Source organism: Sus scrofa, chromosome 12, assembly GCF_054392235.1.
Source record: "Sus scrofa isolate SSC_HxYL_T2T_F1_AM1 chromosome 12, Sscrofa_HxYL_maternal_Yorkshire_Landrace_v2.0, whole genome shotgun sequence".
NCBI classification, from domain to species: Eukaryota; Metazoa; Chordata; class Mammalia; order Artiodactyla; family Suidae; genus Sus; species Sus scrofa.
This window is the reverse complement of record NC_139394.1, coordinates 56894359-56907464: the sequence shown is the minus strand read 5'-3', so window position 1 is coordinate 56907464 and position 13106 is coordinate 56894359. Positions and strand designations below refer to the sequence as shown.

Genomic DNA, 13106 nt, shown 5'->3' with positions numbered 1-13106 from the left:
TCCGATTGGATCCATAGCCTGCGAACCTCCATATGCTGAGGGAGCAGCCCATGAAAAGGCAAAAAGACAAAAATAAACAAACAAACAAAAACCAGATAGTTGATTTAAGAAGATGTGTGTGTGTGTAATATTACTCAGCCTTAAAAAAAATGAGATACTGGAGTTCCTCTTGTTGCTCAGTGGAAATGAATTGACTAGTGTCCATGAGGTTTCAGGTTCGATCCCTGGCCTTGCTCAGTGGGTTAAGGATCTGGTGTTGCCATGAGCTGTGGTGTAGGTTTCAGACTCGGCTTGAATCCCTTGTTGTTGTGGCTGTAGTGTAGGCCAGTGGCTGCAGCTCTGATTTGACTCCTAGCCTGGGAATCTCCATATGCCATGGGTGTGGCCCTAAAAAGACCAAAAAAAAAAAAAAAAGAAGAAGAAATGCTGCCATTTGCAGCAACATGGATGGACCTAGAGAATATCACACTAAGTAAAGTAAGTCAGGCAGAGAACGACAGATATTAATATGCTATCACTTATATGTGGAATCTAAAAAATAACGCAAATGAATCTGTATACAAAACTGAAACAGGAATTCCTGTTGTGGCTCAGTGGTTAACGAATCCGACTAGGAACCATGAGGTTTCAGGTTCGATCCCTGGCCTCGTTCAGTGGGTTAAAGGATCCAGTGTTGCCGTGAGCTGTGGTGTAGGTCACAGACGCGGTTCGGATCTGGTGTTGCTGTGGTTCTGGTGTAGGCTGGCAGCTATAGCTCTGATTAGACCTCTAGCCTAGGAACCTCCATGTGCTGCAGGAGCGGCCCTAGAAAAGGAGAAAAGTCAAAAACCCAAAAAACAAAAAAACTGAAACAGACTCATACACATAGAAAACACACTTACGGTTACCAAAGGGGAAGGGGAGGTGGCGAGGGCTAATTTAGGACAGTGAGGTTAACAGAAAACTAACCACTATACCTAAAGTAGATTAACAACAAGGATTTACTGTATAGGACAGGAGACTGACTATATGCAATATCTTTTTTTTTTTTTTTTTTTTTTTTGTATTTTTATGGCCAAACTCACAGCATATGGAGGTTCCCAGGCTAGGGGTTGAATTGGAGCTGTAGCCGTTGGCTTATGCCACAGTCATAGCAATGCCAGATCTGAGCCGTGTCAGTGACCTGTTACAACATGGCTCATGGCAATGCTGGATCCTTAACCCACTGAGCGAGGCCAAGGATCAAACCTGCATCCTCATAGATACCAGTCAAATTTGTTTCCCCTGAGCCGCGACAGGAACTCCTTCAACATCTTGTAATAACGTATAATGGAAAAAGAATCTGAAAAACTATATAACTGAATTAATTTGCTCTATGCTTGAAACTAACACAATATGATAAATCAACTATAATAATAAAAAACATCTTTTGGAAAAAACTAATAAAAAATACAGATGGGACAATTACACTGTAGAGATGTGAAAATATAAAAGTACAGTGTATGTATGTCTATGCCAAAATAGTGTAAATTTTTATGAATAATTTTCTAGGAAATATAAATTACCAAAGCTCCCTCAAATAGAAACTAAATAAACCATAACCATAAGACAAACTGAATTAATAAGCTGAATTCTTATTTACAAAAGGGTGCCACAGGCTTAGGTTTTATCGGCAAATTTTGTTAAATCTTCAAGGAAAATTTGTTCCTATATTTCATATACTCTGTTAGAAACAAGAATAAAAGAGAGCTATCCAGCTTATTTTGTGGGATTCGTGTAACCTTGTTATTTAAATAAGAAGTAGTAATATTAGTGTACCAATAAACCAGTCTCATTTATGACCATAACTTTAAAATCCTAAGTGAAATTAACCTCAGCATGTGTTAAAATTGTTATACCAGGAGTTCCCGTCGTGGCGCAGTGGTTAACGAATCCGACTAGGAAGCATGAGGTCTCGGGTTCGGTCCCTGCCCTTGCTCAGTGGGTTAACGATCCGGCGTTGCCGTGAGCTGTGGTGTAGGTTGCAGACGCGGCTCCGATCCTGCGTTGCTGTGGCTCTGGCGTAGGCCGGTGGCTACAGCTCCGATTCAACCCCTAGCCTGGGAACCTCCATATGCCGCGGAAGCGGCCCAAGAGATAGCAACAACAACAAAAGACAAAAAAAAAAAAAAAATTGTTATACCAAAACCATGCATACCAGGATCACAGGGATAGTTTAACATTACAACATCTGTTGTTGTAACTCACTACATTAACAAATTGAAAGAAAAACAAGAAAGGGCATTCAATAAAATTTAATACACTTTAGTGATATGAGTTCATGGTAGTTCCTAGCAAGCAAAGAATTGAAGGGGCTTTTCTGATTCTATTAGAAACTGATAGCATATATTATACTAATTATAAAACAAGACAAGAAGGCCTAATGTCATGACTTTAATTCATTTTGGTAGTATAGGGCCTCCTATAGTAAAATATACAATAATAATTTACAATAATAATATAATTTTATTATACAATACAGTAATAAAATATAATGTAATATACAATATAAAGTATATTATTGTAATTATTCTTTATATGATAAAACATAAAGAAATTAGTTATAAAGTTTGGGAAGTTACAGATAGTTTTGTCTTTGTGGAATCTGTATGATTAACAACATGGAAGAACCAGGAAAGTCCACAGCATTAGAACTAAAAGAGAGTTATCAAGACTGTTGAAATGAACATCAGTATAGAAAAATCAGTAATGTGTCTGTGGCAGTAACAACCAGAGAAGTAAAAGAAGAAGCAGCAGCCCTGAAGCAAATAAAAAACAGAAAGAAAAAAAAAATCATAATCCTTCATCACTTGGGAGTAAGTCTAACCAAAGATGTATACAACTTTTATGGAGCAGAGTTGGAAAACAGTGTTTACAAGAAAACCTAAATAAGTGAAATGAAGTACCGTGGTCATAGGTGGAAAAGACTCAGTGTTGGTAAAGATGCTCACTCTTACTTCACAGCAGTTCCAATTAAAACTAGTTTTTTTCCTCATGGATCTTCCAGACTATCTTAAGATTTACGAGGAAGAATGGGCTCAGGTAGATGGTGACCCACTCCATTGAACCACCTGTTTATAGGAAACACAAAGAACAAAGGAACAAGTTCAGCTGTATTGTAGGTGTGCAGTTAGCAAAACCCAGACTGTGAGAAGTTGTACAAAACAACTTGGTTCCCTCAATAAATACAGTACAAGGAAAAAAGAGATAGAGGAGAAACCTATAGATTAAAAGAGACTTAAGATACATGTAACTAGCTGTAGTATATAAACATTATTTGGATTCTGAATCAAAGAGCTGGACTATTTTAAAAAATGAAGTGGAAATTTCAACACTGATTATTTGAGATAGGTATTATTTTTTTTTTTTTTTTTTTTTTTTTTTGTCTTTTTGTCTTTTGTTGTTGTTGTTGTTGCTATTTCTTGGGCCGCTCCCGCGGCATATGGAGGTTCCCAGGCTAGGGGTTGAATCGGAGCTGTAGACACCGGCCTACGCCAGAGCCACAGCAACGCTGGATCCGAGCCGCGTCTGCAACCTACACCACAGTTCACGGCAACGCCGGATCCTTAACCCACTGAGCAAGGGCAGGGACCGAACCCGCAACCTCATGGTTCCTGGTCGGATTCGTTAACCACTGCGCCACGACGGGAACTCCTGAGATAGGTATTATTAATATTTTTCAGATGTGAAAATGGTCCTTATAAAATGAAGTAAACCAGTCAGAAAAAGACAGTATGATTTCACTTATGTGAAGTGTCTAGAAAAATTAAACTCAGAGAAGCAAAGTAGAGTGTGGTTGCCCAGGGCTTGGAGGAAGAGAAAATAGCGAGCTGCTGCTTAGCGGGTGTAGTTTTAGCTTTGTAAGATGGAAAGTTTCAGAGATTGGTTGCACAGTGTGAATAACTTAATACCACTGAAAATGGTTAAGATGGTAAATTTTATGTTACGTGTTTTTTAAAAAATGGTCTTTAGGCGATCTCATCGTGGCTCAATGGTTAATGAATCTGACTAGGAACCATGAGGTTATGGGTTTGATCCCTGGCCTTGCTCAGTGGGTTAAGGATCTGGCGTTGCCGTGAGCTGTGGTGTAGGCTGGCGGCTACAGCTCCAATTAGATCCTTATCCTGGGAACCCCCATGTGCTGTGGGTGCGGCCCTAGAAAAGGCAAAAAAAAAAAAAAAAAAAGACGAAAAATGGTCTTTATCTTTTAGGGCAATATCTTGAAATATTTATGGGTAAATGATAAGTTTGAGAGTGCCACTTCTAGTGCAGCACTGTGAGGATCACCACAGACCCAGTGGCCAGCAAAACTGTGTGAACGTTATTTTAAAGAACAGCTGTTTAGGGAGTTCCCACTCTGGCAAGTGGGTTAAGAAGCTGACTGAAGTAGCTCATATTGTTTTGGAGATGCAGGTTTGATCCCTGGCTCAGTGCAGTGGGTTAAAGGATCCAGCATTGCTGCAGCTGTGGTGTAGGTTGCAGCAGTTCAGTCCCTGGTCCTGAAACTTCCATATGCCACCAGTGCAGTGATTAAAAACTGACACACACACGCAAAACCCAGCTGTTTAAATCTCTAGAAGTAGTCTAAGGCATTCAGGAAATGCAGCTTTTTTTTTTTTCCAAGAAAATCTGTTAAATCTTTGTAAAAATAGAGTCTGTGGAGTTTGATCCATGAACCATTCCCTTTCATGTCCCTCCCAACCTGGTGAGACAGAAACCGTACATCAGACAGGTGATACTAAAAGCACAAGTTTCCCTCTCGCCTGAGGATTGTAGAACTCTCCCAACCCCAGCTATGTGTTGTAGAGGCCAAGTTTCAGCTGAGTGTGGCCATGAGGTCTGGAGCGCCTTTCTTCTGTCTGGCTCCTACTACTTAGGATGGAGGCTCTAACTTGGATGCTGCAGATTGAGAATACTGGGGCCCTGATGGCCCTTGCATAACTTGTTTGTTGGATGGAGGTTCCAGGCTGGGAGAAGCAAACCAGGGAGGTCAGAGGCTACCATGTCATCTCCCGCCCCTCAGTGCCTTCTTCCTAAAGCAGATATATCACTCAGAGATAAGAGCACCAACGGTTAGGTGGAGTTTGACAGATGGATGTGGTCGGGGAAATAGACACTCAAAAGGGAACCCTGCTAAAAAATGTTGTCATCCCAGAGTGACTCTTCCCATGGTCAAAGCTGTACCTTCTGAGGAGCAACATCAAAGATTTCACATTGCAGAAGCTGAAGGAAGTGGAAGAGAAGAAATAGATTTTACTAAAATCCAGCCAACCACCAAACAAAGAGCAGACAACAATAATGAGTTGCTAATACTACTGCAATGTATTATCAATTTTTTTTTTTAAGTTTAGGAGAAACTGTGACCCAAAGAAAAAAGGCATGCAATGCTTATGAGGATGACCAGATGTCAGATTTAACTGAGACTTCAAGGTAGTCTAAGTTTAAAGAGCTGAAAAAAACTGCTTAAAGAAGTTTAAAAGAAAAAAAAAGTGATACTGTTTCATCAAATAGAGAATATCAATAAGGAGAAACTAACAAAAAATGGAAATTCTGGGGTTGAAAAGTACAGTAACTAAAATGAAAAAATCACTATAGGAGTGCAACAATAGTTCTGAATTAGCAGAAGTTAAGAAAGAATTTATTAACTTGAAGATAGATCAGTTGTGATCATCCAGTCTGAAGAGAAGAAAGATAACAAAGCCTCATAGACAATTAACTATGCTAACAAACATGTAGTGGGTGTGCTTGAAGGAGTTGAGAGAAAGAGGAAAAGAAAATATTTGAAGGAGTTCCCGTCGTGGCTCAGTGGTTAACAAATCCGACTAGGAACCATGAGGTTTCAGGTTCCATCCCTGGCCTTGCTCAGTGGGTTAAGGATCTGGCATTGCCATGAGCTGTGTAGGTCACAGACGTGGCTTTGATCCTGTGTGGCTGTGGCAGAGGCCAGAGGCTACAGCTCTGATTAGACCCCTAGCCTGGGAACCTCCATAAGCCACGGGAAGCGGCCCTAGAAAAGGCAAAAAGACAAAAAAAATATGTATATATTTGAAGAGGTAATGGCTGAAAATCCCCATATTTGATGAGAACCAGTAATCTGCACATCTAAGAAGCTCATTAAACTCCAAGTAGGATAGAGATGTGCAGCGAGATCCACATACAGACACATCATAAGATTGACAGCTGACTTATTAGGGAAAATAGAAGCAAGAAGGCAGTGGGATGACATTTTAAATGCTCGGTGAGTTGGGAGAGCGCCTGTTGACCAAGAATCTCGTACAGCAAAAGCCTCTTTCTAAGATGAAGATGAAATGAAGACATTCTCAGATAAACAAAAATGGAGAATTTTTTCCTTAGCAGACTGCCTTATAAGCAATACTAAAGGAAGTTCTTCAGCTGAAAGCAAGTGATTACAGACAGAAATTTGAAGTCATTTGAGAAAAACACAGTCCTCTGTAAAGGTAATTATGTAATTATAACAGAGTATACCTGAATATTTTAATGAGTTTTAAAAAGCAGTTTTAAATATATATGTAAAATGTATATATTATACACATAAATATTTATATCTATAAATGTTTATATATTCATATATTTATATTTGCTTTATTGAACTTATAACATATGGAAATGTAATATATTTGTCAAAATCAGCACAAAGGAGTTGGATGGGAGGAAAGCTATATTGGACTAAGGACATGACACCAGATGGTAATTCCAACCCACAGGATCAAGTGAAGAAAGCCAGACATGGTAAATAAGGAAGTTAATACATGCTATAAGTATATACTTGGTCTCCTTTCTTTTCTCAGCTTCTTTAAAAGACACTTATATTAAGCAGTAAGTACAGCAATGTATCATTGGGTTTATGACAGGTCTGGGTGGCAGTGGATATGATAATAATATAGTGTAGACATGGGAAAAGGGAAGGGAGCTATAGAAGAGTAACATTTCTATATTTCATTGGAATAAAAGTGGTACAAAGCTGAAATAGATTCTGTTAAGATGTATATGGTAAGGCTTATAACAACCACTATGGAAATAATACAGGAAAAATAGTGAAACAATTATGAAAGAAATTAGTATGTCACACTAGAAGTTATTCCCTTAAAAGAGAGCAGCGAAAGAAGAATAGAGGAACAAAAGGATGTAAGATACAGTAAGCGAAAGTTGCAAGCTTAAATCCAGTATTGTGATATCAATAATATTAAATCTGAATGGATTAAACAGTGCAAACAAAAGGCAGAGAGTTTCAGTTTGGGTAATAAAACAAGATCCTAACATCTATATGAAAACGTGAAGGATCTAGAATAAGTAAACATTTTTGGAAAACAGTTGGGGGAAATCACACTTCTTGATATTAAAACTTAACTACAAAGCAAAAATGAAAAGATAGTGTGGTTCTGGTGTAAAGATGAGAGTAATTCAATGGAATAGAATTGAAACTCTGGAAATATATTTGATCAGTTGATTTCCTGCTTGGTGCCAGAACAGTTCAGCAGGGAAGAAATCATCTTTTCAGTGAATTATGCTGAGACATCTGCATGTCTATATGCTAAAGAATGATGTTGGACCCGTAGCATCTACAAAAGTTAATTCAGAATGTGTCAAGAAACTAGGTTTAAAAAGTAAAATATAGGAGTTACCACCGTGGCACAGTGGGTTAAGAATCTAACTATAGGAGTTCCCATTGTGGTGCAGCTGAAACTAATCCGACTAGGAACCATGAAGTTGCAGGTTCAATCCCTGGCCTTGCTCAGTGGATTAAGGATCTGGAGTTGCCATGAGCTATGGTGTAGGTTGCAGATGCAACTCGGATCCTGTGTTGCTGTGGCTCTGGCATAGGCTAGCAGTTGTCGCTCTGATTCAACCCCTAGCCTGGGAACCTCCATATGCCTCTGGTGTGGCCTAGAAAAGAAAAAAAAAAAAAAAAAAAAAAGAAGAATCCAACTACAGGGAGTTCCCGTTGTGGCTCATCGGGTTACAGATCCAACTAGTATCCGCGAGAATGCAGGTTTGATCCCTGGCCTCACTCAGCTGTGGTGTAGGTTGTAGATGTGGCTTGGATCCTGTGTTGCTGTGGCTGTGTCTGGCATCTGCAGCTCTGATTTGACCCTTAGCCTGGAAACTTCCATATGATGCAAGTATGGCCCTAAAAAAGTGGGGGAAAAAAAAAAAGGATGAGACTATAGCAGCTCAGTCATTGTGGAGGCATGGGTTCAATCCCATGCTTGGTACAGTGAGTTAAAGGATCTGGTGTTGTGGCAGCTGCAGTATAGTTTGCAGCTGTGGCTCGGATTCTACCCCTGCCCCAGGAACTTCCATGTGGGAGGTGGAGGGGAAGGGGGGAGTTTATAAAAAGTAATCTATAAAACTCTTAAGAGAAAATGTAGGGGTAAATTTGTGACTTTGGATTAGGCAGTGATTTCTTAGATATAACGCTTTAAGTAGAAACAAACAATGAAAAATTAAAATTTTTTGTGCTCCCAAGTATATTATCCAAAAAGTGAAAAGATAATCCACCAATGGGAGAAAAGTTTGCAAATACTTTATCAGATATGTGACTTTTATCTAGGTTATATAAAGAACCCTTATAATTCAGTAATAAGAAGACAGCCCAATTAGAAATAGTCAACATATCTGAATAGACATTTACCCAAAGAAGAGACATAAGCACATGTTAAGATTCTCAGTGTCATTAGCTATCTGGGAAACACAAAATTACGAGATGCCACTTCACACCCACTAGGATGGCTATATCCAGAAGTCAGTTAAGAGCAAGAGTTGACAGGAATGTGGAGAAATCAAGACCCTCATACACTGCGGGCAAGAATGTGAAATGGTCTAGCGGCTTTGTAAAATAGTCTTTCAGCTCCTCAAATAGTTAAACATAGTTACCGTTTGACCCAGTAATTCCACCCCTAGATTGCCAAGAGAAAAATAAAATCCGTGTGTAAAGTTCTATGCAAATTTCCATAGCAGCATTATTCACAGTAGTCAGAAAGTGAGGATCAGCCCAGATATCCATCAGCTGATAAAAGAAAGATCTTGCCTTCAGGGTACTTGAGGAGTTCCTGTTGTGGCTCAGCTGGTTAGTATCCATGAGAATGCAGGTTCAATTCCTGTCCTCGCTCAGTGGATTAAGGATCCCGCATTGTGGCATAGGTTTCAGATGCGGCTTGGATCCAGCGTCGCTGTGGCTGTGGCACAGGCCTTCAGCTGCGGTTCCGATTCAACCCCTAACTTGGGAACTTGCGTATGTAGGTGGAGTGGTAAAAAGTGGGAAAAAAAATACTTTAGGTAACTACTTTTTGCAACTAATGTTCTTGTAACTCTCCCTGGGCTAGTATGTCTTTCTTCCTATTATTATTATTTTTTTTTTTTTCCAACATGGAAAATAGTGGCTGTTGGTCAGAATGTGGGAAAAGAGATACACTCCCATATACTGTTGGTAGGTTCATCTTTTTTGGAAGTAGGTTTAGCCAAACAGATATCCTACTTAAGCTTAAATCTTGTAGTAGACATATCATATTGACTTAATATTTAAGAGATAGTAAAGATGTGCTGAGAAATTAACCCCAACTTTATTTATTTTTTATTTTTTTTTTATTTTTTGTCTTTTTGCCATTTCTTGGGCTGCTCCCGCAGCATATGGAGGTTCCCAGGCTAGGGGTCCAATCGGAGCTGTAGCCACTGGCCAACGCCAGAGCCACAGCAACTCAGAATCCGAGCCGTGTCTGCGACCTACACCACAGCTCACGGCAACGCCGAATCCTTAACCCACTGAGCGAGGCCAGGGATCGAACCCACAACCTCATGGTTCGTAGGTGGATTCGTTAACCACTGAGCCACGATGGGAACTCCAACCCCAACTTTAAAAAAGCCTAGTCCTGGAGTTCCCATTGTGGTGCAGCGGAAACAAATCCTAGTGGAACCATGGGGTTGTGGGTTTGATCCCTGACCTTGTTCCGTAGCTTAAGGATCTGGCATTGCCATGAACTGTGTTGTAGGTTGCTGTGGCTGTCGTGTAGGCTGGCAGCTGTAGCTCCGATTGGACCCCTAGCATGGGAACCTCCATATGCCATGGGAGTGGCCCTAAAAAGCATTTAAAAAAAAAAAAAAAAAAAAAAAAAGGCCTGGTCCATAGATCCCTGGTGGCTCAGCAGGTTAATGATCAGCGAGTTAAGGATCTGGCTTGGGTTACTCCTGCGGCGTGAGTTTGATCCCTGGCCTGGGGTGGAACAGGCACAGCCAGGGGATGAAAAAAAAAGAATGTTAACATTATAAATTAATGCTTTATGTCTTCATTGGAATGTCAGCCTGATCGAAGTGAACCCTTCATTAATGGAAAGTCGTATTTTTTTCCTAGAGGATCTGAAGAGGCAAAATGCAGTTTTACAAGCTGCACAAGATGATTTGGGACATCTTCGGACACAGCTGTGGGAAGCCCAAGCAGAGATGGAAAACATCAAGGCCATTGCCACAGTCTCTGAGAATACCAAGCAAGAAGCTATAGATGAAGTGAAAAGACAGTGGAGAGAAGAAGTTGCTTCCCTTCAGGCTGTCATGAAAGGTAACGACGAAGGCAGATCTGTTTTATGATTTTTTTATGAAAACCGATTCTGATGATTGAGAACCTTTTCAGAGGATCTTAAAATATATCCTGAGTTTCATTTGTGGCTCCTTGTATTACCATCTTCAAGTTGTACTCTCATCTTCAAAATAAAAGGAAAGCCGATAATGTTACAATATCATCCGTATCTTTAACAGATTTAATAATGGAGAATTATAATGAGGGTGTTACAGAGATGCTGTGTTAAATGAGAACTGTGGTTTATCGTAAGGTTTAAAGCAGGGCCTCAAAATGGATTGTCTTCTAGGAGACAGGCCAGTCATGTCAGTGGATGGAGCCGTGTGGGCACAGGGAGCATGCTCAACTGGAGAGGCCTCCCAGCCAAAGACTGAAGTTACTGTTTACACTTAGGTGTTCCACCTAATTATTGCTCATCCAGTTGCCACATTGTTACATTTTAAAGAAACTTTGGATTTTTATGTGGAATTTTCCCTCAGTCTGTGAGGGTGAATGGCCTAGGGGTGAGAACTGGTTTTTGAACCGCCAGCTGGTGAGTCGTAGTCTAAAGGAAGAGTGGTAGTTTAGTCTCTGTCTGCTGTTAGCACTCATGCTTAGTTACATCTTGCATTTCTGAGAAAATGATGATGAAATAAAGTAAGCTGCCCCTCAATCTTTGGTTTCCTGGAGTTAGTTTAGTTAATAATATAAATGTGAAATAGTGAAGACTTTTTTCCCCATCTTCTGGTCATGTGTCATTTTTGCCTTAGTACTCTTTATAAGAAGTGAGGTTAAACTAGCATTACTTTTGGGGGGTGGGCCTGCACCCACCACATGTGGAAGTTCCCAGGTCAGGGGTCAAACCTGTGTCACAGCAGCAACCCGAGCCGCCAAAGTGACAACGCCAGATCCTTTACCCACTGCACCTCTGTGGGAACTCCAAGACGAGCATTATTTCTATCTGAGTTTGTGGCTATTCCCTAGTGATTACTCTAAGCCTTGCGTTACACTGCTGGCTGTGGCAGCTTACCCAAATAAATGTTCATATTTCTCACATAAAAATCCAGAGGGGAATTCCCATTGTGACTCAGCAGTAACAGATCTGACCAGCATCCATGAGGATTCGGATTTGATCCCTGGCCTCACTCAGTGAATTAAGGATCTGGTGTTGCTGTGAGCTGTGGTGTAGGTCGCAGACGTGGCTTGGTTCTAGCGTTGCTGTGGCTCTAGCGTCGGCTGGCAGCTGTAGCTCTGATTCCACCCCTACCCTAGGAACTTCCATATGCCACAGGTACGGCCCTAAAGAAAGAACAAAAAAACCCCCCAGAGGTAAGGCAATCTAGAGCTGGGTGCAGCGGTTCCTGATAGCACCAGTGTCCTACTCTCCTTTAGTCCTTCTTTTTTTGGTTGTTTTTTCTTTTTAGGGCCGCACCTATGGCCTTTGCCACAGCCACAGCAATACCAGATCCAAGCCAGGTCTTTGACCTACACCACAGCTCACAGCAATGATAGATCCTTAACCCGCTTAACGAGGCCATGGATCGAACCCTTGTGGATGCTAGTCCGGCTCTTAACCCACTGAGCCGCAATGGGAACTCCCTCCTTCGGTCCTTCTGTCCTTCATTCTTAGCATGTGATTTTCAACTTCATTTTGCCTCGTGGTTGAAAAAGAATGGCTGGGAGTTCCTGTTGTGGCGCAGTGGTTAACGAATCCGACTAGGAACCATGAGGTTGCGGGTTTGGTCCCTGCCCTTGCTCAGTGGGTTAACGATCTGGCGTTGCCGTGAGCTGTGGTGTAGGTTGCAGACGCGGCTCGGATCCCACGTTGCTGTGGCTCTGGCGTAGGCCGGTGGCTACAGCTCCAATTCAACCCCTAGCCTGGGAACTTCCATATGCCGTGGAAGCGGCCCAAGAAATAGCAACAACAACAACAAAGACAAAAAAAAAAAGAAAAAGAATGGCTGCTCTCCCTCCAGTCTGCCTCAGCAAAGGAAAGATTTTCTAGAAATCTCAAGTGTATTACCCCCCCCCCACACACACACACACTTTATTGAGGTGTATGGTTACACTTAACTACCAAGGCATCTAGAAACTCTGGTTTTTAAATTGGGCCATTGACTTTCTAAGCAGAATTGAGGCTTTGTTAGAAAGAAGAGAGGGTGGAAATTAATGGACAGCAAGCAGTGTTTATCACATAATGTTTTAGGATTATATTAAAGGTAAAGTCATTTTATAAAGAATGAATTTGTCTTGGGAGTTCCCATTGTGGCTCAGTGGTAACAGATCTGACTACTATCCATGAGGATGAGGGTTTGATCCCTGGCCTTGCTCAGTGGGTTAAGGATCCTGGCGTTGCTGTGAGCTGTGGCGTAGGTCGAAGATGAGGCTTGGATCCCGTGTCGCTGTGGCTGTGGTGTAGGCCAGCAGTACGGCTCCGATTGGACCCCTAGCCTGGGAACTTCCGTATGCCACAGGTACGGCTCCAAAAAAAAAAAAAAAAAAAAAAAAGAATCTATTTCAA

General features: G+C 41.1%; 1 protein-coding gene across 25 annotated transcripts in view; it reads left to right on the top strand.

Moving 5' to 3' along the window:
- RABEP1 (rabaptin, RAB GTPase binding effector protein 1) overlaps nucleotides 1-13106 on the top strand; it is a 265849-nt gene that overhangs the window by 199538 nt on the left and 53205 nt on the right. For 24 of the 25 annotated variants that reach the window (XR_014821745.1, XR_014821741.1, XR_014821746.1 and 21 more), the window contains one exon: nucleotides 10385-10588. Coding sequence is in view for 11 of the 25 variants with exons in the window: in XM_084985855.1 (XP_084841981.1) it covers nucleotides 10385-10588 (204 nt within the window). In the remaining 14 variants the exon portion in view is untranslated. Of the gene's footprint in view, nucleotides 1-6674; nucleotides 6769-10384; nucleotides 10589-13106 lie in introns of those variants that run through there. The other variant, XM_084985860.1, reaches the window with a different exon arrangement.